Consider the following 25,410-nt stretch of genomic DNA (forward strand, 5'->3'; position numbering starts at 1 on the left):
GGTGTGAAATTGTAGTTTATGCAGTAATGATGGAAATTAAAATCATAGGTAAATGAGCCTGGACAGAGCCTACTTTACTTACCTTCAGCAGAGGACTCAGAGGAAACCTAGACGGGTTATCCAGTTTCGGGTTGCAAGATATTGGGAATTCTCCGTTTTCCTTTCAGACTGCAGCTACTCTTTGTCACTTTGAGAAGTTTAGTCTGAACCAAGGACACCTGTTCCACAGGTAGAGCAGTAACCTGGTGTTACCACTTTTTATGCATGGGTTTGCTTCAGACGGATGATTTCTTGCCTCACTGAACAGACATCAGGCTGTCCATCAGTCTTTCTGCCCATTGTTTTCAGGGAGTCTCCAGCAGAACCTGTAAGAGTTTATTGCCTGGAGGTCAGTGGTAGCAGAACGACTAGTCCATTACAAAATACAGTGTTTGATGACAGGAATAAGCTTCTCTCAAGGGTTTATCCTAATAAATATTGAAAATTATTTAAATTTTTTTTTGTTCTGGGTGTGTATTACTATCCATACTGCAGACCAAGAGCTGGAGCAAAGCCACACAGTGAGCAGAACACTCAAGCTCCTTTCCCTGTGCCACATGCACATCTTTCTCAATTATTCTTATTCAATAGGGCCATGAAAATGGTCAGAGGGCTGGAGCACCTCTCCAATGAGGACAGGCTGAGAGACTTGGGGTTGTTCAGCCTGGAGAAGAGAAGGATCCAGGGAGACCTTATAGCACATCCCAGTACCTAAAGAGGGCCTACAGGAGAGGTGGGGAGGGAATCTTTATCAGGGAGTGTAGTGGCTGGAAAAGGGTAGAAAAGAGGGTAGGTTTAGATTAGATATTAGGAAGGAATCCTTCACTGTGAGGGTGGTGAGTCCCTGGCCCAGGCTGCCCAGAGAAGCTGTGGCTGCCCCATCCCTGGAGGGGTTCAAGGCCAGGCTGGATGGGGCTTGGAGCAACCTGGTCTGGTGGGAGGTGTCCCTGCCCAGGGCAGGGGGTTGGAACTAGGTGATCTTTAAGGTCACTTCCAGCCCAAACCCCTCTATGATTCTGTATGTGACAAAGACTAACTAGGTAGGTGAAACTGGTACTAGGTGGGTGAAACTGGGCTCTATAGGCTATCTCTAGTTACTGTACTCCTCTGCAAGGAGGAATGAGGAGACCATCAGTATATTTCTGGTTTATAACTGCCCATCTTTCTCTCCACTGACTACAAAGAGGTGTCGAGTGAAGCTTATCTTACTAGTTTAAATCTGGTCTTTTTGAATTTCCCTTTATGTCATCTGTTACACCAACTGCTGTCAAATCTGAGCCCATCTTGGCGGTATAGAGATTTAAAAATAAACAAAAAATAGTTTAAGAATTGTCTTGTAATACTTCGTATTCAAGTTCTTTTCAACTTCGGTTTTTTCCCTTCTGGCAGCACCAGAACGAAAGGATTCTCTCCTGGGTAGCCCAGATGTCATTGATACCGCTCCAAGAAGAAAGCGAAGACAAAGAACAGCAATGCCTGCTGGGACAGGGGCTAAGATGGCTACTTATGAGACAGAACTGCCAGCCAAGGAAAAGTAAGCGGTTTTCAAATGTATTGAAATGTTTTTGTATCTGTAGATGTTGGAGGGTTTGTGGTTTTTTGTCTTTTCTTGTGCAGTTTTATATTTCAGACTGAGTACTGTTATGTTGCATTCTGTATAGTCATTTCCAGTCTTTTTACCCAACTTTGAATAGATGTGAATGATTAAATTGTCAGGGCCAATGACTTGCTGATTTTAATACACCTCTAAAGTGAGAATTGTAAAATTCTTTTCTTTAATTAACTTGGATAAATTTAAGCAAATAGATTGAAGCCTACTAAAATGATGTTCTATATGTTACCGTATAACCCTGCAGGCAAAGACGGATGTATTTATAGCAAGTGTCAAACTAAGATGGACGGCTTCAGCTGAGTTGTGTCACAGAAAGTAGTAGCATTACGAGTGTCTTTTTTCACGGTGAGGGTGGTCTGACACAGGAACAGGTCCCCCCCGGAGGTTGTGGAGTCTCCATCTGTGGAAACAGTCAAAACCCAACCAGGCCTGGTCCTGAACAACCTGCTCTGGTTGAGGAGGGACGTCGGGCTGGGCAATCCCCAGAGGTCCCTTCCAACCTCACCATCCTGTGGGTCTGTCTTTGTAATTTCAGTGGAAATTAATTCACAATACCATTTTTAATAGACCACAATATATTTCTTTTGTGGGAAGAAAAAAGAATTCACTCTTAAATACGAGGGAGTCAGAATTTGTAACAATAAAAGTCTTTTTCTTCTTTATGTCGCTCTTGTCTTTTGGAAATATTTTCACATGATCTGGGACATGCTTACTTATGCATAGAGTTACCTTGGAGCTGCAATATGATTGGTGGTATTTTCTTCAAAAGCTGATCTTTTTTTTAAGATCTATGGTAAGTTAGATTTGATAATTCTTATTTTCCAATTTTATCTGTAATATCCAAAGGATAATAAACTGTTTAAACAGACATGGGCACAAGTAGACTGCAAAGACATTTCCTTCGATTAGCAAAGATTTCTGCTTAAATCAGCAGGAGAATTATTTATTTTGACGTAGAAGATTGTGCCTTGATGCTAGCTAGGAACATTTAAACTCACAAGCCTGTTTCGTTAGCAAAAAAAAAAAATTGTATTATTTTTAGAATGGTCTAGAAAAATGTCAAATTCTGCTCTTCCGTTCTTTTAGAGTCTAGTATATTACAATGAACAATGGTCTTTCCCCATCATATGTAGTCAGTTTGATTTTGAGAGTCTGGCTCTGTTTGCCTGAAATACAGTTTCACTCTTTTTAGTATTGATTGTGGAAGGAAAGCCTACGGAGGCAAATGATTGCAAAGGAGAATATAGAGGCCTTGGGCAGAGTAATCCTCAGTGTATGAATATCTGAGTCCTGTGTGTAGGGGAGGGACTAAGAGGATATTGATATTTTTGTTTTAATTCCTTTAAGTAAGGCAAATTTTAGGAAATACAGAGCAACATTATGTTTTTCGTACTGTGCAAAGCATTTCTAATGTGCTTAAAGAATCAAGTCGGAGCTGAATCTGATGAGAGACTCTTCTTCTTGGCTATAATATAATTAGTCATATTTTAAGGCTTACCATATGGAACATCCATTCTATCAGTCTCTATCCTTGTTTTTCTTTTTGCATATAAGTATTTATGAAGTGTATTGTAAACAACAGCTTTGCACTACAGGTCACAACATTGCTTGGCATGCGACATGCCTCCCAGTACCGTGGAGGTGTATCTGACAGTGAAAGATCCATGTTCCTCTGTGGTCCTGTCTTGACTTCAGAAATCAAATGCGATGTTGCTCAATACTGGAATATGTTTTTTAATCCTTTCTTTAGTTAAAAATATAGTGTCGGTGCTAATTCTTTGATCAGATAAGAAGATACTAGACCTCTCCATTTACCTGGAACATTACAAAAGCAGAACTGTAATAACTTCCATTTTGCTGATTATTTTTCTCAGCAACCCTGCATAGTTCTTGGGTTTTGAACTTCATTTTAAGGCTTTTTCCAGCTGCTAATCAAGCTTTCAGACAATTTGCTAGGTTAATAATCTTCACTTCTCTTCAGCCGGTCAAAAGTAGGGAAATGTAGAATTTGTATCATAATCCAGTTCACAAATACAGATGTTTCTTTTTATGAAGCCTCTTCAGTGATTTGTACGGATGGAAGACTAGATCCTACATGGTGTGAAAGGCTTTATCTTAAGCTGATGGTACACTGGGGTCCTGCCCAAAATGTTTTCCAGTATTGTGTCACTTAGCAAAAAATTACTAATCCAAGCAAACCACCCCAGCCTGCGGGGGCAGCGGGGAGGCGGGGAGGAAGTTAACCTCTAAATTCCTTCACCTTTGGAAATGCTCCATCACAAATATGGAAGATGTACAGCCCTTGAAAGCATGTCGTGCTTTTCTGTTTGGCAGGAGGATCAAATGACAGATTGCGATCACATTTGCAAATGCACGAATGAATCCTTATTTCTGAGCTCTCCTGCACAGACCTGCAGAAAGATTTGGTTCTTTACTCATAATGTAAATACTTTAAGGTGCTATCACATAAAATCTTATTCCGCAGTTCTTGCTTTAACAAACTATAGCTTATTTGGAATTATTTTCCATTTGCAAGTTTTGCTGACAACATCAGTGCTTGTTTTGTGTTTGCCAGGCAGTGAAAGGGCAGTTTCAAACCAAATATCAAGAGGATAATGCTGTCTTTATATTGTTGCATTGTAAGTCGGTTGATACAAGATCCTAAATCAGAAGAAAAAATACCTCTTTACTGAAGGAAAGCATCCAAGTTTCTCTTTTCATTTTGGCTTTCAGATACTTTTTTTTGAAAACACAGTCATTGTTATCACATAATAGGAATTATATCTTAACTTTTATATGTTCCTCCTAAGATTTTAAAGTATGGTAAGAAAGTACCATTTATGCTTAAAGTTAATAGCGTCTAAAGTAAATACTGAGTCATGAAAAATGAACGGATTCTATTTCCGCAAATATTTTAGATTTATGGGTGTTGAGGCTAGTTGTGTAGCAATTCTCTAGCCCTTTGGAATGAAAATATATTCTTAAATTTGACCAAGAATACTGAGAAGAATGCAAATAAAAATCTGTTTAACACAGAAATTTGGAGTAAAAGGAGTACTGCCTTTCTGATGCTTTGTGTGGGGGTGCAGCGGCAGGAAGAGGAGTTGAATTGTATTTATCTATATAGACATCTAGTATTACTGTGACGATTTATTCAAGACTAAATCAACATTTTTAATGAAACTTGGAAATGGTGCTTTGGATAATATTAAGCTTAGTGAAAGCAGTATAGACATGAGATCAGCAAAGAACTGAACTAGGATTTGTGGAACAAGGTTTGTCAAATGAACTGTTGAATTATTTGCTGAGATAAAGGTGTTCTTTAGGTTGAAGTAGAAATTCAGAATAAGTAGTTGGTCAGCAAACTGCCGAGATTCAGGTTTATCCAGCTCTTCAGCAGGTTGTTTTTAGAATCTGAGATATCCAGTGAAAGGAAATGCTTCTTTAGGCAGACACATCTTACTTATAGGTGATAACAGTTAAACTATGGCTTGCAATTTACACATTTTTAAAATGTGACAAAGGATGGTTCTTAGAGTTCAAAACATGATTGAGTGAGGAAGAGAAATGAAATTATTCTGATTCCAGTAAACTGTGACGGTATTGGTGGAGCTTTACTGTAACTTAATATCTGGCAATTTCCTAAGGTGCAAAGCAGAGATAATATGTAAGTCAAGTTAAGATGCAAATTCTACTTTTCATAATTTGCATTTCATACTCAGAGGAGAAAAATTAATAAGAGCAATCCTAACCCACGGTTAGAAATTATGCTTATTGATGCATTACCCAAATCTCTCAGGGGACTGCATATGAATAACACTATTAGCTACGTAGAATATGCATTCAATATAGAGGCTTAAGTGTATGGCCTGTCAGGATGAATCTTATAAGTAATTGGATGTTTCTATAATAGTTTCACTTTAAAAGTACTGGAACCTATTTGAGGGAAGATAGTACCCACTGGAGATGACAATTTTTTTGTACATAATTTTACAAATTAAGCATGGTCATTGAATACAGAGTACTTTGTGTAGCTTCTACAATCTGTAGTCACAGAGTACAGTGGAACCCAACCAGTGCTGGAGTCTGTGTAACTAAAACAAAAGTAAATCAGGAAGAAGCTTCCTTTTTTAGTACAGCTTACAACTATTACTTTGTTTCCACGAGTAGAAATCTGTCTTTCTGCTTTGGTTTATCAAAATTGTTTTTATTTAAATACGTACGAAAAACAAAACCTTTTTTTCTGTCTGTCTGTTATTTCTTACTAATAAAGGATCTAATTTTATGGTCCTCATTCACACATGGGTTTCCTAAGAGGAAGACTCTACTGATAAGACTCAAAATTTCTTTAAGTTATTCTGTGTGGTTTAAAATGTAATCCATTCTGGCTGCTGTATATTGTTTATAATTTCTTTGCTATTGAATGTGTGCATACTATTGAGGTTATGTACAATTACAAAAGTGGTTTGGGGGAAAGCCTCTTAAACACAGGAAAAATCTTATTATGGATGCAAATATGCTGGATTCTCCTGAGAACAAAAGTAGAGACACCCAAAAAATGTTACTACAGAGGAAATGCTTCACAATTCTGGGAAGCAAGTGTTAAGAAGTACTTTTAATTTAGTTGACTGAGAAATAACAGGTATTATTTGCTTGTCTTTTCCATAAAGAAATACATGTTTACATCAGGCACTGTGACTCTGACTTATCAGTTATTCTGCATTTGTACATTTGATGTAGCTGTTACTGTCTTTTTATTATTATTATTATTATATTGAAATTTGACTTTTGCTGGCTTGATACTTCTTGCTTGATTGATAAAACTGAGTGAGTCAGAATCAGGCCTACATTTCAATTGAAAGAAAGAAAGGCTTTCCTTTCACTTCAGCATATTTGATTTTGCTGAAATGTTGAGATGCAGTCACAGCCCCACTGAATTTGATAGGATTTTTGCCACCAGTAATTTAAATCTTTCTTTTTTATGTACGAATGCTGCTTTTTCAGAGCGAAAAGTGCTCAACATATACCAAGGAGTCCTCAGAAACATCTGTATGAAGTAAAAAAAAACGTATTCAGATTGCTGACTGGGTATTTGAAAGTGCCAGGAGTTGCCAGGGGGTGTTTTGTGCCACCTGCATCTCCATCACCTGCTCCAACAGAGGAGGCCAAAGAGAGAATATATTTTTTGCTTTAAATACGATTGTTAACGGTCCTCACACTCAGTGTTTGGTCTTGACTTAAGGTCCTGATTAAAGTTAGTCACGCGTGTAATGGCGGGTAGAATCAGCTGCCTAGTTTTTGCTTGTTAATGATAAGTGCGGGGTTTTTTATTTTCATACTTTCATCTCTTTCTGATCCTTCGAAAGGTTTTCACAGTCTTCCTAGGTGTATGTCATTTATTTGAAAAGATAGGTCTTAGAGTTATATTCCAACACTGTAATAAGCTGGACTTGTCTTTCTTTTGATAACCTTCTACCCCTTTAAAAGCTCTCAGAGCCTGTGGTGTGCCAGGAATCCCCTGGGGATCATCTCTCTGCATTTGTTTAATTTATTGCTTGCGGTCTGCATTTTTAAAGTCCTAATGCAAGGTTTGTTTAAAGTGTGGTTTGCCACCACCAGTGATTCAGGTAGCAAAAACATCGATTGGTCCTGGAATTTGGCGTTCTCAGAGGGTTACACATAGACATCGGTATTACCGTCTCACACAAATAATTCTTTCTCGTAGAGGTTTAACCAAGTGAAATTTGGATTCCACTGAAAATGATACCATAACCTTCCATGGTCCGGGGGGTGTATAAAGTTTACACCACAGTTACCAACTTTTAAAAAAAAAGTTATATTTGAGAGTTCATGTTGACACGTCGCTTTTTTATTCATTAAGTGTATTTGTTTAGGACAATTGGGGAGAACTTGCCGAGCCTTGCATGGTGTGATCTGTGGCATGATCACTTGTATATCAGCGGTCACAGGTGTGTCCGTGAGTCAATGTCGTGTCTGTCTACCAGAGAGCTAAGCTCATTCCTGCCATAATAACTCTACGGAATGCAATGTTTAGAAAGTTTTTGATAATTAACTCATTCAGGCTGGAATATAAACAGGTTAGGAACTCTGTTAGAAGTGGGCAGTCAGGTTCATTTAAGAATCTAATGTGAGAATCAAAACAATTTCTTTAAAAATAGCTGAATTAAGTCCTTTTTATGTTTCATTCATGCTTAACGTTTGCTTACTTTTTGCATGGTTTCTTTCTTTCCCTTTTTGCCCTGACATTTGCAGCAGCAGTCAGTCACCGGTTGTACCAGACAGACACGGTTTTGACTCAACTGTGCAAATATTAAAAGTTCTGCTATAAGTTTGTGTGGCCCGATGGGGGCTTTGATAAGCTGCACTCCTCTCCTGAGCAGTCACCTGTGAATATTTAAGGTTGCATGAGGTCAAAGTAGAAAGAAGAGATGCGTTCAATACTTGTGTTACGTGACTTATGGCTGTACAAAAATGGGATGTCATCAGAGGGGGAAAGGACAGAAGCCTTTGATTACAGCGCACAGCAATATTTGCAAAAAAAGGAAAAAAAAAAGTTGGAAAAAATCTAAAGTAATTCCATATTCAACTGGAATGAATAATGCAGAAATAAATACAGCACAGTATAGCTGCCTTTCTCTTGGTGGCACCCTGGCTGTCCGTGCAGCGAGTGTCTTTGTTTTAACTGAGCAGTGGATAATTAGGCTTCCCCCATCCATGTGGGAAAGGGTGATTTATTTCCATGGAAAGTGCAAGGAATTGTTATCTGCAATCACCATTTCTCCTGACTCCCCAGGGAAAGATGGGAAAATATGAAGGCTTGAAAGCCCGGGGCAGGGAAAAATGAATATCGTCTGCTGACCTCCGAGGCCGCAATTTCTCCTGAGCAAAGTCACTCAGCTCTCTAGTTTGTAGCACATCTCACCAATTTTTGTCACTAGTAATAGCCTAATAATTGACTGCTGATGGAGAAGTTATTACTCTGTGAGAATGACAGGATGGTACCCTGTGTTTTCTCAGGGCATGTTCTTTAGAGCAGGATTTTATTGCTGTGACAAATCTGGTGAGATGTATGTCTCAAATGATTAATCTATAATGTATTTCAGTGGAACTGGTAGCTGTGACATTATAAGAGGATCGCTTAAAACATTGAAGCAATATCTTCTTACATCATCTTTCTGGTAAATTTTTGGTTGTTTCTTCATTTGCCTTTCTAGCAATGCTTTTTTGATAGAATGACGTTTTAACTAGATTTCATATTTTAAGCCCAACTTACCTAAGTTGTGGGTTGGTATAGTTTAATTTATCACACTGTGGATTAGTTTCATTAAATACCGTGATCCTGGCTGGGGTATTTTAATGTGGGAGGCGAAAGAATTGCTCCTCAGGAGTAAATTACAGTAAGAAGGAGGAAAGACTGTGTGTGGTTGAGCTAACCGGCAGTGCTGGAATATTTGTTGGCTTTTGATGTAAACCAGGCTACAGTATTTTCAGTCTTCTAGGGGGGAGGGTGGGAAGTAAGAAAAGGAGATTGCATTAAAAACAACAAAGGCAGCAATATTTTAAAATTCCTCGTACATCCTGTGATTAGTGTACAGCGGCGATGTGCACTCTCTTTCTGAACACTCCTATAAAGGGCTCTTGATGATGGTGTAAATTAAACTTCCATTTCCTAAAACAGCTCTTCAGGCAGAATTATTTTCACATTACTTTTAATAGGAAGAAGCAGGTAACATAGATGCCTAAGATTTTGATTGTACGTGTTGGCAGGAGATTAAGACTAGAGTGGTGTAACCATGCTTGCCAGCTCAGTCCTGATGTCAAAGATAGACAGCACAGAAGAGAATGAGATGAAAGCTTAGCTATAGTAATGAGACAAAGCTGCCGCAAATATCTGTTTTTAGTGTTCTTTAGACTGATCATGAAGTATGTCTTCGTTACTGGATTAAATTAGAGTATTCCATGTAGCACAACTGTCTGTGAAGACCAGTAATCCCTTAACTCATTATGGACCCCAGGAAACATTCTGGAGAAAATCCCATACGCAAAAATACACTAAAACTCAGGATTTGGGAAATGATTTCACAAACACCTGCAAATTCTCCTGCTCCTTTGAGATGATTGCTCAGCTTTTGCTCAGTTCAGTGCACTTTTCAAAAGTCAGATTCACTGCATGAAACTATTAATAATTCTAGTTTTATTTGTATTTGTCCTTTTCCTGTACTTAACTTTTTACCAATGAATCATCCTTTCTTCCTCCCTCTGCCCCTCCACCCCAAAAACGTCCCGAAAAAGCTGCCATTTAGAGTTAGCAACAATTTTCAATTTCTTACTTACTTAAGATTACTTAAGAGTAATCTTAAGATTACTCTTACTTACTTAAGATTACTTACTTACTTACTACTGATTAATTCTCTGTATAAAAACCACAGAACTAAATCCATGGAACTTATTTTTCCAATAGTGACTTTGCTCCTCAAACAGTGAAGGTTGTGTCTAGATTGCTTTTTTTTTTTTTCCCACCTGCTTAATTTCACTGGTTACTGTTGACTGCGAAGACCTACATCCAGCCAGTAAGAAGTATTATATCAGACTTAGGTGAGCTGCTAGACCTCCTGTATATAATGTATAATACAGAGTACACGCAGTAACATTTTCCGTGGCTTTCTCCCCATCTCCTTTTATGTCTTTTATGGCAGGCTTGTTAGATTTACAGTTTCATAGTTGCCAAGGATGCTGTTGAAACTTGAGTAAGATGCAGATACCAGGACATTTTTTTGTTCCAGAATGCTTGAAATCTAGTGCGAAAACGTAGAAAAACCAAAGGGGAAAGGACTCCAAGTAAACAGACTTGTGCTGAGTTTGTTTTAATCCTGTACCTTCTGCCTCCTGAAGCAGGTTGATCTTTCAAAGTGGCTGGGAGAGGGAGCAAGAAAAGGCCTCGAGCGGAGTACAGAAAAGGGTGAGAGATGGCACTGGGCACATTACTGACCAGCCAGATGAGAGGGAACGTGGTGAGAGGCACCGATTTGTGCGCTTGTTTTCCTGTTAATCACATCTACGTGTTTCCCCAAAGCAGTACATTAAGCACTTGAAGCCCATGACAATGGATTTTCAATAATATTTAGAGCGTCCCCAAATCTGGTCTGTCTGGATAAATATTCATTAATTTATACACTGTGACTAATACGTACGGTATGAGCAAATGCACTTTCATGGTCGGTTGAGAGGACTCATCTGTTTCTGTCAACTTGTATCAGGACTCAGCATGACATTAATCAGTATCCTTTTTGATGAGTTCTGCCATCTGTGGGAGGGTGTATGGCACATTCTTATGCATCAGTCTAAAAACTTGTAGAATAAGAGAAAGAGTTGGAAACATTTCACATTATGTCTCTCTTAAAATAATTTAACTACCCTTCCAATCTCCTTGAACGTAAATAAAAACAAGAGCTTATTAGAAGCTGCAGGAAGTACATAATTAGATTAATACAATCCTTGTTTGCATAGAGCACTGCTGGAAGACTTCCATGATTACTTAATAACACTTAAAAAAATCCGTTACTTTATTCAGATGTCAAACCATTCGTAACCATTTTCATGTAGCTACTGCATCATTCAAGCTTGTACATACGAACAGTAATTTGAAAATTAATTACATGCTTGTGTTTTCTTCGGATTGTTAACTGTATAGCAACTGTTATAAGTGGACTTGGTATAAAAATGAAAGAACCTGTACCACTTATCTAAACATTAGAAAGAGAATTTGACACCAAAGTAAGATCTACCTGTCAAATTAAAAAATGGTACTTCTAGCCTTGTTTTTCTCTAGAAAAGACAGAGTAAAGAAGGTATTTAAGTTAAGAAAATAATTTGTGAGAAGGTGGTCTAAAAAGGTGGTAATTGTGAAAAAAGGTTGAAAGAAATTTGGTTTAAGTTTTAGAGCATCTATTTCACAGACAGTGCTTTCCTGGATGTAGCAAAAGTTTGGAAAAAAAGATTGATCTTTTTATCCATTTTGAGAAGTTAACCACACACCGCTTAAAATTATCAGGTTCTGAATTATTATTTGGCCACAGGAAGAAAACTGTTATCAACACTTAATTCACATCGCGATCTGCCCTGTTCCACTCCCCAGATTCCTAAGCAACACTTTGGAATATTTTCACAGGGGTTATTTTTTGCTCTTAGAGGAATATGGTGCATTATTCATCACTTCAATGTTCCGGTGCAACTCGCTAAACCTTGAAGTTGCACAAGTGTAAAACTGAAGTAAAGTGATGATAAATCATGTCATTTAGTTTCTAGCAGTGATGTGAACCATCCAAACTATTATTGCTGTTTCCTCCCCGGAGTTGCTCCCTATTAAACTACCTGAACAAAATTCTACTTTTATTAAAGTATCCTGGAAAATTATATATTTTTGTAAATAAACTGCTCAAGCCTTTAGGCTAAAATACACCACTAAATAATAAAACATTTTTACAAATAGTATACCTGCTGGATTTGCTGTTGATCGCAAATAGTGAATTATTTTTCTGCTCAGGTTCTATATCACTGTCAAGCTCTGCTGAAACAACAGGTTAAGAAAGAATCTCTCAGTATGTAAATACTCCCCTTCAGTTATATATCTGTGTAGCTCCAGCATTGTCTGAAAGTGTTGAATGAGAACAAAACTCAGATTATACCCAGTTGTCTTGACAAAATCCAAAGTGACAGAATCTGAACAGCTATTTCAGTTAAAGTAAAAACAGATTTGAAAACACAAACGGATCTCCAAATAAAAATAAAATATCATCAGGATATGATGAGTTCCCTGTTGACTCTTTAAATGATTCAAAATACTTTGTAAGCTCAGGATTCAAAGTTTTTAAAAGAGCCAAAAGCATCAACTTTTTTATCAGTGTCACTCAGGGTGCTCCCAGAGCTAGTATACATAAAACTTCCAAACCAGTATCCTGCAACCAGTCATAATGGTGTGGGAGAGAAGCAAGGGAAAAAACAGGAGCAGAAGGAAGCAAAACAGTCTTTCTACACAATATTCGTGCAATTACCATCAGGATACGTGATGTACTTCCTGAAGCTGGGAGCGACAGTGGTTGTTGGTGGGGCCAATGAGCCACCAATGAGCAAGGTCCTGGTTGTCCCTTTGCGAGCAGGTGATGGCTGATGACTCCAAACACAGATAATACTTACTGATCTGTCTGCGTGTGGGTTCAGGGGTACCGCCACTAGCCAAACAGCATGACCACAGCTCTCATAATATGCCTACAGTCGCACCACATTGACCTTTAGTTGGGTGGTAGCTGAGAGCATGCTATTGGGGAGGTAGGTAATGGACATGGTGGTTTTCCATTTGGGGGGTGAGGAAATTAGAAACATTTATGTATATAGCAGGAAACTTAGAAAAACGATGTCAAGGCACAAAAATAAATGGGGACGGGATTGTAAGAGCTGGAGGGGTTGTAGTGACATGGGATTTAGTGTTAGAGGGAAGGGATATAGAGAGACTGCTCAACTAAGTCTTTATTCACTCTTTTGTGTAGGACCTCTCAGTCTTCTATTTGCTTTCCTACTTTCTCGTATCCAGCTTAAGACTTGAGAGGCATATAATGATGGCCTTCTGCATGCCTGATATGCATCTACACCTTTTCTGCTCTAAATAATTCCAAATCAACCATCACATCTTAGGACAGAAGTATGAATGCCTGTTAGACTGTTTATTCAGTATGTCTCGGTGCAGGATGTTGCCAGAGACCACAATCTTAAGTTCACAGTGTCTCTAATGAAATGATTTGCAAGGTTGAGATGTTTCTGATGCAGTTACCAGGCTAGATTTACAAAAAAGTCAATGTTTCATGTTACCCTAAGACAGTGTTAGCCAGACACTCCTCCTTTTCACAGTTTCTTGCATACCACTCCCAGTTCTGCACTGACTCCTGTGTCCTGATGTGTTCTCCTTTTGGCAAGCTGAAAAGGTACAACTTATTTCTTCATTAGTTCTAACCTTTCTGTTGCTGATGTGCCTTTGCACAGCCAGCTCATTATGTAGATAGGTCATATTGAATATCATAATAGGTGTTATTTGCCTGTGTATCTTCTGATGTTAGAATTTGACTGATCAGAATTTTTACAGCTAACAAGATAAAGACTGCAAAATGACCTGCCTTTTTAGAGCATTTGAAGTGCTTTTCACATGCCTTGAAAATTAGCCCAACTTGCAAATCAGTGGCAAATCTGCTTTAAGAACAAAGTTGAGCCACGCTGAGTGCTTGAGAATAATTTTCCAAACACCATTTGCGCTTCATGATATATCAACTGAAAGATGTATTTCTATTCAGTAGAGAAATAAGCGAGTGGAAAAAAATGCTAATTTGAGGGACATTTGTATTAATAAAGTTCAGTATCAATTTTTATAGATTGTAGAGAGGCTTGAATGTTGTTGACCAGGTAAGTTTCCATATTCTATGCCCTTCAAAGCCTTTCCAATTACTTGAATCTAAGCTGGCTCTTCATATTTTTGTTTCCCATCTTCACTTTTTTACTAGACATTCCTGTCTTGAGTAATATTTAATCATGGTATTTAGTTTTAAAGCATTCATCTGGTATTTATTTAAATGCTGTTACCTTAGCACTAAAAAGCTGATTCTTGGTTAGGTCTTCCAAATCATTATCATTAAAATTTCTGTCACACCTAAAATTGCAGTCCTTAGCAGGGCACAGACATTCCAAATGTAATTGAGTTCTCTGCTTTTAAATATATTCCTTGGCTGAGTCACGTTGACAAGTGCTTTTCATCCTGAAAACTTTCCAGTTGTTAGACTTAGTCAATTTGACATGGAATTCAGAAAATGAACGAAAGTGGAGCCTAACACTGTCTGCATAAAGGTGCACCTGTGTGTAGGTTAACTCGCCATCACCTGACATCTCCAAATATTATTCTTCCATTGTATGTTCTTACAAAAGTATATTGTCTCCTGTAACACAGTCTCTATTGTCTGCTAGAGCAAAATGTGACTGCCTTAATATATGTGAAGAAACAACAAAGAAATAAGAATTCAGATTGTTTCTCTGAGCAGTTTCACCTAAACATTTAGATATACAAGACGGAAACACAAATATTAAGATGCACAGCTTCAAGTTTTTTATTGGGGCAGCTCATAAGCTTGCCAGTAGCATCTTGGAATAGCTTTTTGGAATCTAGTCTACTCTACTGATGGTGTCGAATTCAGGCAATTACCTCACCTCAGTTTTAGGTCTGGCCCAAGGTAAGCAAGGTTCTGTCTGACAGACATATCAGCCTAAATTTCTTATAGGGTTAATTGACAAAAATAGGTACCTTGGAAGAACTGTGAAGAATAATCTGATTCATCTAGCTAAGATTCAGCACAGTCCCCGTTAGCTGCCACTTAGTCCCTCAGGGGACTCCAGGGAACCAATAGGAAAAGTTAGATTCTTCCATTTGAATATTTGAAAGCTGCTGGAAAACAGGTGTAGTTCAGTCTCTCAGGCTGTGTAGAGTCTAGCATACCAGGGGAGCTGCCTTGCTAGACCTACTGTTGACAAACAGAGAAGGACTAGTGGGAGATGTGGTGGTCGGAGGTCGTCTTGTGTTTAGTGATCATGAAATGGTCAGGTTTTCAATTTGTAGCGATGTAAGGAGGGGAGTTAGCAAAACCTCCACCTCCAAAGTCCGGAGGGCGGACTTTGACTTGTTCAGGACACTGGTTGAGAGAGTCCCTTGGGAGACAGTCCTGAAGGGCAAAGGGCTCCAGGAAGGCTGGATGCTCTTCAAGAAGGAAATCTTAAAGGCTCAGGAGCAGGCTGTCCCCAGGTGTCGCAACTCTAAAGGGCGGGGAAAATGGCCAGTCTGGATGAATAAGGAACTTCTGGTGCGACTTAGGAATAAAAGGAGAGTTTACCACCTTTGGAAGAAGGGACAGGCAACTCAGGAGGAGTACAGGGATCCCGTTAGGTTATACAGAAAGAAAATTAGGAAGGCAAAAGCCTAGCTGGAGCTCAACTTGGCCACTGACATTAAGGACAACAAAAAAAATCTTTTATAAATACATCAACAAAAAGAGAGCCAGGGAGAATCTCCATCCCTTACTGGATGCTGGGGGGAAATTTGCAACCAATGACGAGGAGAAGGCTGAGATACTTAATGCCTTCTTTGCCTCCGTCTTCAATAGTCAGACCAGCTATCCCCAGGGTGCTCAGCCTCCTGAGCTGGAAGATAAGAATGGAGAGTAGAACAACCCACCCATAATCCAGGAGGAAGTAGTCAATGATCTGCTTCTGCACCTAGATGCACATAAGTCTATGGGGCCGGATGGGATTCACCCAAGAGTACTCAGGGAGCTGGCGGGAGAGCTCACCAAGACTCTCTCCATCATTTTTCAACAATCCTAGTCAACAGGGCAGGTGCCAGATGACTGGAGGGTGGCTAATGTGATGCCCATCTACAAGAAGGGTCGGAAGGAGGATCTGGGGAACCACAGGCCTGTCAGCCTGACCTCGGTACCAGGAAAGATCATGGAGAGGATGATCTTGAGTGAGCTCTCACGGCAAGTGCGGGGCAGCCAAGGGATCAGGGCCAGCCAGCAGGGGTTTAGGAAGGGGAGGTCCTGCTTAACCAACCTGATCTCTGACCATGTGAACCACCTTCTGGTTGTGGAGAAGGCTGTGGACATTGTCTGTCTGGACTTTGGTAAGGCCTTTGACACCGTCCCCCACAGCATTCTCCTGGAGAAGCTGGCGAATCATGGCATAGACAAGTGTATTCTTCGCTGGGTTAAAAACTGGCTGGATGGCCGTGCCCAGAGAGTTGTGATTAATGGGGTGAAATCGTCTTGGCGGCCAGTCACCAGTGATGTCCCTCAGGGCTCAGTTTTGGGGCCGGTTTTGTTTAATATCTTTATCAATGATCTGGATGAGGGGATTGAGTGCACCCTCAGTAAGTTTGCAGACGACACCAAACTAGGTGGGAGTGTTGATCTGCTTGAGGGTAGGAAGGCTCTACAGAGGGACCTGGACAGGCTGGACCGATGGGCCAAGGCCAATTGTATGAGGTTTAATAAGGCCAAGTGCCGGGTCCTGCATTTTGGTCACAACAACCCCAAGCAACGCTACAGGCTTGGGGAAGAGTGGCTGGAAAGCTGCCCAGCAGAAAAGGACCTGGGGGTGCTGGTGGATGGCCAGCTTCACATGAGCCAGCAGTGTGCCTGGGGGGCCAAGAAGGCCAACAGCATTCTGGCTTGTATCAGGAATAGCGTGGCCAGCAGGAGCAGGGAAGTGATGGTGCCTCTGTACTCGGCACTGGTGAGGCCTCACCTCGAGTGCTGTGTTCAGTTCTGGGCCCCGCTGTACAAGAGGGACATTGAAGTGCTGGAGCGTGTCCAGAGGAGAGCTACCAGGCTGGTGAGGGGTCTGGAGACCAGGTCATATGAGGAGAGGCTGAGGGAGCTGGGCATGTTTAGCTTGGAGAAGAGGAGGCTGATGGCAGACCTCATTGCCCTCTACAGCTACCTGAAAGGAGGGTGGAGAGAGGTGGGTGTTGGCCTCTTCTCCCAGGTGAATAATGACAGGAGCAGAGAAAATGGTCTGAAGCTGCAGCAGGGGAGGTTTAGATTAGATATTGGGAAGAATGACTTTACTGAAAGAGTGGTCAGGCACTGGAACAGCCTGCCCAGGGAGGGGGTTGAGTCCCCACCCCTAGAGGTGTTTAAGAAACGTCTAGATGTGGCACTTCAGGGCATGCTCTAGTGGCAGAGATTGTAGGAGGTTTCTTTATGTGTGTATGGTTGGACTCGATAATCTCAAAGGTCCTTTCCAACCATGAAGATTCTATGATTCTATCCTGAGTCTCACTACGCAAGTATTCTCATCTAGAGTTCAGAGAAAAAGGAGGCATTACATGGTGTGATGTCAAGCTTAAAATTAATTTCATTTGACTTCATCTAAATTTCTGAGCTTCTCTAGAAGATTCCAGAGATAATCCTGGATCTTGCCTGATAATTCTAGATTATATCAGTGTAGCTAATGGTAAGTTCCCAAGGAGCTTTTCCCAAGGCTGTCTAGGGAGCTGTTTAATCATTTCAGATGCTTGTGAAGTTGGGCATTCCTAGAAACCATGTACACCAAATAGCTATTTTAGTTGCTAATTGGGCTCTTGGTAGACTAAGCTCATCCAGAGGTTTCAAAAATTTTATAAATTAATTTATAGGTTATCAATTCAAATGTATTGAATCATGTTGGTAGTGTGAATCACAATCGAACTAAAAACTTCTGAATGAACATTCGAGATGATTTCTAAGCTTTGATTATAAGATATATAATCTTGGAAGCCTGATACTCTTCATGCTTAGACTCTGTAGCATAAACAAATATGTGAGCACGACATCTCCCTGGACTTCTGTCTTTTTCTTCTCAGAAACAGTAAAATTTAAATTTATACTGCTTCATTCTCCTTCCTTATTTTATATTATTTTCAATACGGTACTACTTTTATTTTCTCACTCTTCTTCATCTTTCAGCAAAATGAATTCTCCTGCCAGTAACCAAGCTGTCAGATAAATTATAATAAAATTTATATTAAATTGAAAGGGAACTAAAGGAGTAATACACATTAAAGTATAACATAGCAAATCCATTTTCAATCTGTATGTGAAGCTTACATGAGAACTCAGAGATAATACCAACTCGGAAGCTACTGTTTTTATTATAGCACTTCCTGGTTTCAGAAGAATTTTGCCTAGATTTTAGTGTACACAAATTAAATGAAATGGTACAGGGCTTCAGCACTAGGCAAGCGTTCCAGAAAAATTACAATACGTTGACAATATATACCTGTTTAATTGAATAAATAGGACAACCTCCTAGATAAATGATGACTGACAGATCATAAAGCTCTCTAGTGTTTAATTATAAATGAAATGACATCACAAGGATGGCACAGATGTGTGACAAGGGCTTAAGCAGCAGGCTTCAAATTATTAAAAAGCACTTCTGAAGAAAACACACTTAGGCATAAGCCGTGCATGGACATAGATAGGGGACAGAAAAATTCTTGGTCTATTTAGAGACTGCATTAATCAAACCGATAGGAGGATAGAGGTGTAGAGCCTGAGGGTGTCCTCCTCCTTTTCCAGTGCTCAAATTGTGTCATGTTGCTGGCTGGACCTGGCCATTTCTCTAGGCCCACCAGCTTCTTCTGCGTTAGAGATGGCTGTCAACGTTCTACCACCCTAGACTTTGCCTATTGGGAGGTTTCCAAATTCACGAGTTATGACAAAATTTGAATAGTATCCATATTGTGCAACTTCTTTTTTCCTGATGCTGTGAAGACAGTAGGAAACCTTGTCCAGCCTCCTCCTCTCAGGCAAATTCCTTCTTGCTCCAGCCGGTTTCAGGCAGGTGGCTATCCTATATAATCTCTCCTATGGTATCTTCGGTACTTCGGTACGGGGGTACTTTGGTATTCCTTTACTGCAGGCAGGTTGCTGAGCTTTCCCTGGTTGAAGGAGACAAACTGATGAGGTCTCAGCTGGATTGTGGTTTATCTTTCTGCTTACCAGATCAACTCATGATCAGATGATTTAAGGAGGCAGTGTCCTCTGTAAGGAAATAACCCAGTCTATCTGTGTCCTTTACTTAGGCCAGTCAAATCCTCCATCCGTCCAACTGGGGAAGCATTTTCTGGGCATGACAAATAACTAGGATGTACAATACATGGCTGTCCTGTGCTAGAGAAGCTGGCTTAGAGTGTACAATTTTCATTGCATCCCTTTACTCTCATACCTAGACTCCAAAGTTAGGTATTTTTCACTCCTGGGATATTTTACATACATTAGACAATTCCCAAAATTGGTTATAGCAGGGCAGACGTTTTCCTTGCTTATCACTGTACAGATCTGATTAAGGATGGTGTACCTCTTCTTGGACTGTGAATAGGTGATCCCTTGTCTCCAGGGATCCCAAGTCTCCAGGAGCAGACTCCAGGCCTCCTGGAGTCTTCGTGAACCCGTGGAACAAGATACCTTCTCATCCTCCTGAGGAACATGCAGCACTGCATTAATTGCATCACAAAGTGGTGCCTGGTAGGGTCACTCATCTAGTCTGATCGGTCAGGCATTTATCTCACCATGGTACACATTCGCCCGTACACCTGTTTGAGTACCTTCCTGTGACTACTGCAGGCTCAAGCCTAGTTCAGGACAAATAAGTGTAGTCTGCACATTTCAGGCATAGTCTGTTGGTTGTTGTCATTAGCCAAATTAGTTTGTACTTTACTAACAAAAGATTCGGTCTTACATAAAGTGTATTTTGCCTGCATTAAAAAATCAAGGGAAAGTACTTCATGAACTGGAAAAGCAGGTATTTGCTAGGAAAAAAAATGTCTGCTAGAGTTGTTTTGAATTCGGAGTTAAATTTATTTTTAAACTGTGAAACCCCTCGCTGGAATATTTATGTATTTTCTTTTTGGCTCATAACCTATTAATTAACAGTGCACACTTTGAACTAGACACTCTTTCTTTCTTTTCTATTTTAATGTTTCTTATCTCTTCTTCCTCATACCTCTAGCCGTCTGAGTACACCCACTGCTTTTCCCTGAAGCTAATGAAGAATTTAAAATTCAAATTACTGGCAGACGTGGATTGCTGTTCAAACAAGGCATGTAAATGTTCTCAAACACCTATATGAGTTATGCGTTCAGAGGGCGTTAGATCAATGAAATCTATCATGCGTTTTTATTTATAGTCTTCTATTAATTGAGTTGTCTTTTACATAACCGCCAAAGCTGAGTCTGACAATTGCTGTAGTGTTTCAGGTAGTTCATATACTCACCTCTGAAATACAAAGAACAGAGTAATAAATATTGCATGCACGACACGTGGTCCCTAGACTTATTAATCAACACAGAAGGTTAACTGTTTGCAGTTTACAATTCTCTCTTTACATTCAGAAAACACAAATATTTTCTCTTTGAATGCACCAGAGGTATCTTACATTAATTTTATTGTACCGTGTATTCTAGTACACCATTGAACTATTCATGATATTAGATGATGCAAAACTATTATACAGATGATATGGTGCCTTTGTAGTCCTATCTAGAAAGTGACTGAAGATTTCTTATGCCTTAATTTCTGTTCTAGTAATGAAAAAATTACGTGCAGCTCATTGTCTGAAAAAAAAATACTTAACAGAATACTAGGCGTAAGAGAATGAGCCTGCAGAAGGGGGATCGCTTGGATGAGGGAAAAAATTCTTTCTAGCAAGCACACGATCAATATAGCGTGATTAAATGGATGAGTACAGATACTTATCAAGTCTGAAATAAATGTTTTTCCTTTGATGTATGGACCCAGCCTCCTCACTTAGCCGCATCAGTTGTAAAAGTCATTTGGAGGTGGACCCGCTTTTAGCCAAATGGTTGGTTTGTACACGAGTCAGGTGCATACTCAGCTACTGCACTGGGCTTCCCTCCTAGAGCACTTTCATATGGCTTCTGGTTTCTTCCTTTTTTAATCACACCATGTCATTGGGTGTATGCCTTTCTGAGATTTTTAATCAGAAGGAAGGTGAGCATAGAAATATTAATTCTGGAGGACCAAGTCCTCTGTTATTTCAGAATCCAGCTTTTATGTTGGGCAATGCCAGAACTACGTGGAGCTGGAGTAAACTACTAGATTTTGTCTTTTGTGGATTGAAATTTAAATTTCTTATTATACATTTCACAGGAATTATTTTCATAGGTGATTTTGCTATGTGAGAAAAAATGTGACCAAAATCATAAAATCGCAGTTCTTAGATAACCTGCAGGTCTTATGTTAAGGAAGGCCTTTTTGGATCAAAGCAAAATTTCATCTGTATTTCTTTTACATACGAGTTTTTTGCTTGGGAAACAAAAAGGCATTTTGTTCTCAAACATGAAAGAATAATGACGGAAAATATAATTCCTGATCTCTCTTCCTGTGGTCACACAAACCATTAGGACTTTCATCAAAAGATAACTTCATAAAAAGGCAGTCTGCAAAAGCTTAAAGTCAACAGAAGTCCGTGGCAACAACCTAATTTCATCCTGATTTGGAATTTAGCCTATTCAAGCAGATGTAAACAAGAGAAGATAGCAACCCTGTGGCTCCCTGAAAGACTGCAAGAATCCAGGGACGGCGTGAGACGAGAACAGTAGGTCTTGTGCGTAGTCGTGTAGCAGAGGTCCACCATGTCTCTGGAGATCGCTCTTCTGAGAAACCCCACCTTCTCAGGAAGCCACTGTTGGTTTGGAAGGGTATGCGTCTCCTTTCTAAGGGAAAAGTTTTTGTGGCAGAACATTGAAGCGTAGGCTGCACTCTTGGTGTAAATGGGAACGGTTTCAGTGACGTCAGGAGCAGGATGCTGGAATGTGATACTTTATGCTGGTGCGTGGTGAAGAAACCAGCACCCGTGTGATGTCCCACTGAAACCACTGGTTTTAACTGCACTGGGCATAAATATTTGCATTGCTACTTTACATTAGTGAAAGCATGATAATACAAAAGAAATACTCAAAAATGCTGATGACAGGCAGACAATACTTGCAAAGCAGCTGTGCGGAAGTACTAAATTCTAAAATATGGATTATCTTTGAATTTGTACTTGCTGGTAACCCACTATAATTCCCTTTAAAAGAGCATTGTGAGCGATGTATTGTTTTCAGAGGGGTTAGGTGAAGATCTTAATGAATTTAAAATGTACCATATTTATCTACGGATAAAGCTTTCATCTTCATTCCCTCAGGTCCCTGTGCCTTCCTGGGGAGGATGGTCACCTACTGATTTGACCAGAATAACGTGCTGAAAATTGCTTAATAGGAGGAGAAGCAATTTCTCACTAATCTGTTTCAGGCTTGCCAGAGGTGATCTCTCATTTCGAACTGTAGCTGTTGAAGCTCAGAGGGGTGGTGGGTGAGCATGGGCAGGTGAAATTATTCAACGAAAAAACTGCTTGCCAGAAGCTGCAGTCGTGGGAGTGAGGTTTTGGAGAGCACGAGTGCTGTTTAGGCATCTAACTCCCCTTAATTATCGGTGGAAGGAAGACGTCTAATCATCCATGACTGGCGGGTTTAAAAACCTCTTCCTTCACCTTCCTAAGAATAGGAAGTTTGAATTTCGGCAGAGTGAATATAATGAGGTCAGGGCAGCTGCGAAGCACTCATCATTCCTCAGAAAAAGGCCACTCTGTACTCTCAGCGTGGAACATTTCCCGTCCTCAGACATGCATTTTATCCCCTTTCTCTCTCTGGCTTTTGCAAGTGGACGGCTTAGTCACCCTGGTATTAACAGTTCTTGTATTCTAGGCTTTGCTATTAGCTTGATTATGCAGACGAATTATTGCAAAATAAGCTATTCATTTAATAAGTGAATTTAAAGAGCAGTGGTATGGCACGAGTCCCTGAATGACACTCTTACTCCACAACTATCCCTTGTTGAGCTCCAGCTTTCCCCAGCTCCAGAGCAAACAAAGCTGGACCCCGGCGAGGCGGATTTATTGCACAAGTCCCCACCTGAGGAATTGTTCTTGAGGAATATTTAAAAAATTTTAAAAAGTCCTGGCTGTTTCAAGACCTTTGAAAAATGTTATTTTATCAAGTAGATGTCCTGCTCTATAAGCTTGCTGATAGTGTTAATTTCTGGGAGGTAGTTCAGCCTGATCAGCTTTTAAAAAAATGTCTCTGGAGCTGAGAAACCTGAGCATTTCGCTTGTTTGGAGCCAAATGAACTAATCTGATTTAAAATTTGCTTTATTTCAGCGCCTGCGTAATGTTGGTAAAGTTATCTGGTTTGTGCGTACACACTGGTACTAAGTTTGGCGTTCAGCTATCTGATCTGTATTTTTTAATATTTCTGCAGCTTAGCCCACAAGATTGCAGCACCAGCAAAGAGTAAGTAACGTTATAGGGCAGGATTTGTAGAGCTGCTCAGTCTGTACACAGCACAGCTGGAGAAATAATGCGAAAAGTATTTCAAATTATTATGGAAAACATGAAGAGTCCTTATGAGAACTGCAGGCTTCTGAAGCACAAGAAACTGTACCATATGTGAGGCTGGCAGGGAGTGTGCTTTCGGGGGGGATATAGTCCTTGGAGGAACTAGTCCTGACAGTTTATCAAAGGCACAAAGCAAGACAAACTGGGAAAAGTAAATAGAGGGACAGAGCTGCCTTTGTCGGGACAGGTTTGGGATACAATGCCCGTGTGTTGTTGTTGCTTCCTGTGACAGGCGAGTGCTCCTGCCCCTTCTCTGCGAGTTAAGCGCTTTTAGTGCGCCTGATTACTCCTCTTTCATCTCGCTGCTCCTCTCTTCAGCTGGGGTAAAAGGTGGTGGCGGGGGGATGCGTAAAATAACAGAGGTTGACCCGGAGCTGACGCTGTTGTGCTGCGAGCTTTTTCATAAATTGCCCGTTTTCTATGAGTTTGCTTCACGGAGGTGCCAGAATTCTGGTCAGGTCCCGTAAAGCATGAGCTTTGTCTGAGCCCCTTGGGACTGGCTTTTTTAATGGTATTTGGATTCCTATGGACACAGGCAGACGTTTACTGGGATACTCGCGTGTGCCTTGGCTCGCAAACTCCCAGGGGAACGGTTTGCTGTGTTCAGTCAGCGTCTAAGAAAAGAAATAAACCTATAACATCTGCGGTACAGTAAACATCTTGAGTAAAAAATTTTGGTGCAGAGTATCATTGTAGGTTTTCTTCACTCCTGTAGGCCTCATCTTGGACAGAAATAACTATAAAGTCTTACATGCTCTGAGAAATGTGCTTGCGGTTGTTTTCAGCCAGTACACATGCGTTCTGTAACGGTATCCATTATTAGAAATAGGGTCTGTTTTCAATGTCGAGAAAGCCTTAAAAAGGCAGGATAGAGCAAATTTAGAGGAAAAAATCAGGTATATTATATATTATTTACAGATCGTCTGGAATGTCTTTGCTCTCTCCAGCAGGAGTTAGAAGTTGTCTTCCAAAATGATTTTGCTGTTTTAAGAATTCTTTTATGCCATAAAAACCTTGAAAAGCTGCTTGCCCCTATTCTGCCTGCAGACAAATTATACCGCTTACTGTTCTGAACAGAAAGAGGACTTGGTACTTTCATTCTTCCACGGCTTTGGTAGGGCACGCTTTCGTAAGCGGGTTGTATGAGAGGGATGCGGGGAGCAAAGGACAAAAGGAGGAGCTGCATTTCCATCTCTTCTTCTTCCAGGTTTTAGAGTTGAAGGCAAAAATCTAATATACTCAGGTCTGCAGGGCAGTAAGAAACCATTTTTTATTTAGTCAGGTCCTAGCTGCAAGAGAGCGGATGGAAATGTAGTTCATGCCGCACTGCTTTGCCTTGAGCTGGGAATGCAAGTACCCAAAACCTGTAATCTAAGTCTTCCAGTCTTCCATATGTGTTGTTTTAGCCTTTTTTTTCGATCTATTGGCTTGAATAGCCAAGCTAATTGTAATTAGAAAGCCAGGTTTCCAAATGCAGTAAATTTACTATAACTAGAAATTTTGGCTTTGGAGGAAGGACCAACCAAGAAATAACAGCCGCAAAACTTCAGTGAGCTGAGTGGTGCTCTGTAATCCTGTTCCTGTTTACTTACCATATAAGCTGACACTGGGAGCTGTCTGCTGCTCCTTTTCTTCTCCAAAGTGCAGCAGTGAGCTATAAAACCAATCCAATGAAAGCCCTTAAGGTCTAGTGGGCAATAACTGAGACAAA

At 40.2% G+C, this 25,410-nt stretch overlaps 1 protein-coding gene across 2 annotated transcripts in view; it reads left to right on the forward strand.

Annotated features, from left to right (window-relative positions):
- XRCC4 (X-ray repair cross complementing 4) overlaps positions 1 to 25,410 on the forward strand; it is a 189,548-nt gene that overhangs the window by 120,678 nt on the left and 43,460 nt on the right. Inside the window, exons 7-8 of one of the 2 annotated variants that reach the window (XM_074570621.1) lie at positions 1,429 to 1,573; positions 1,896 to 2,317. In XM_074570621.1, the coding sequence (XP_074426722.1) occupies positions 1,429 to 1,573; positions 1,896 to 1,917 (167 nt within the window). In that variant the 3' untranslated portion in view covers positions 1,918 to 2,317. Of the gene's footprint in view, positions 1 to 1,428; positions 1,574 to 1,895; positions 2,318 to 25,410 lie in introns of those variants that run through there. The other variant, XM_074570620.1, reaches the window with a different exon arrangement.

Source organism: Larus michahellis, chromosome Z (assembly GCF_964199755.1).
Source record: "Larus michahellis chromosome Z, bLarMic1.1, whole genome shotgun sequence".
Classification (NCBI taxonomy): domain Eukaryota; kingdom Metazoa; phylum Chordata; class Aves; order Charadriiformes; family Laridae; genus Larus; species Larus michahellis.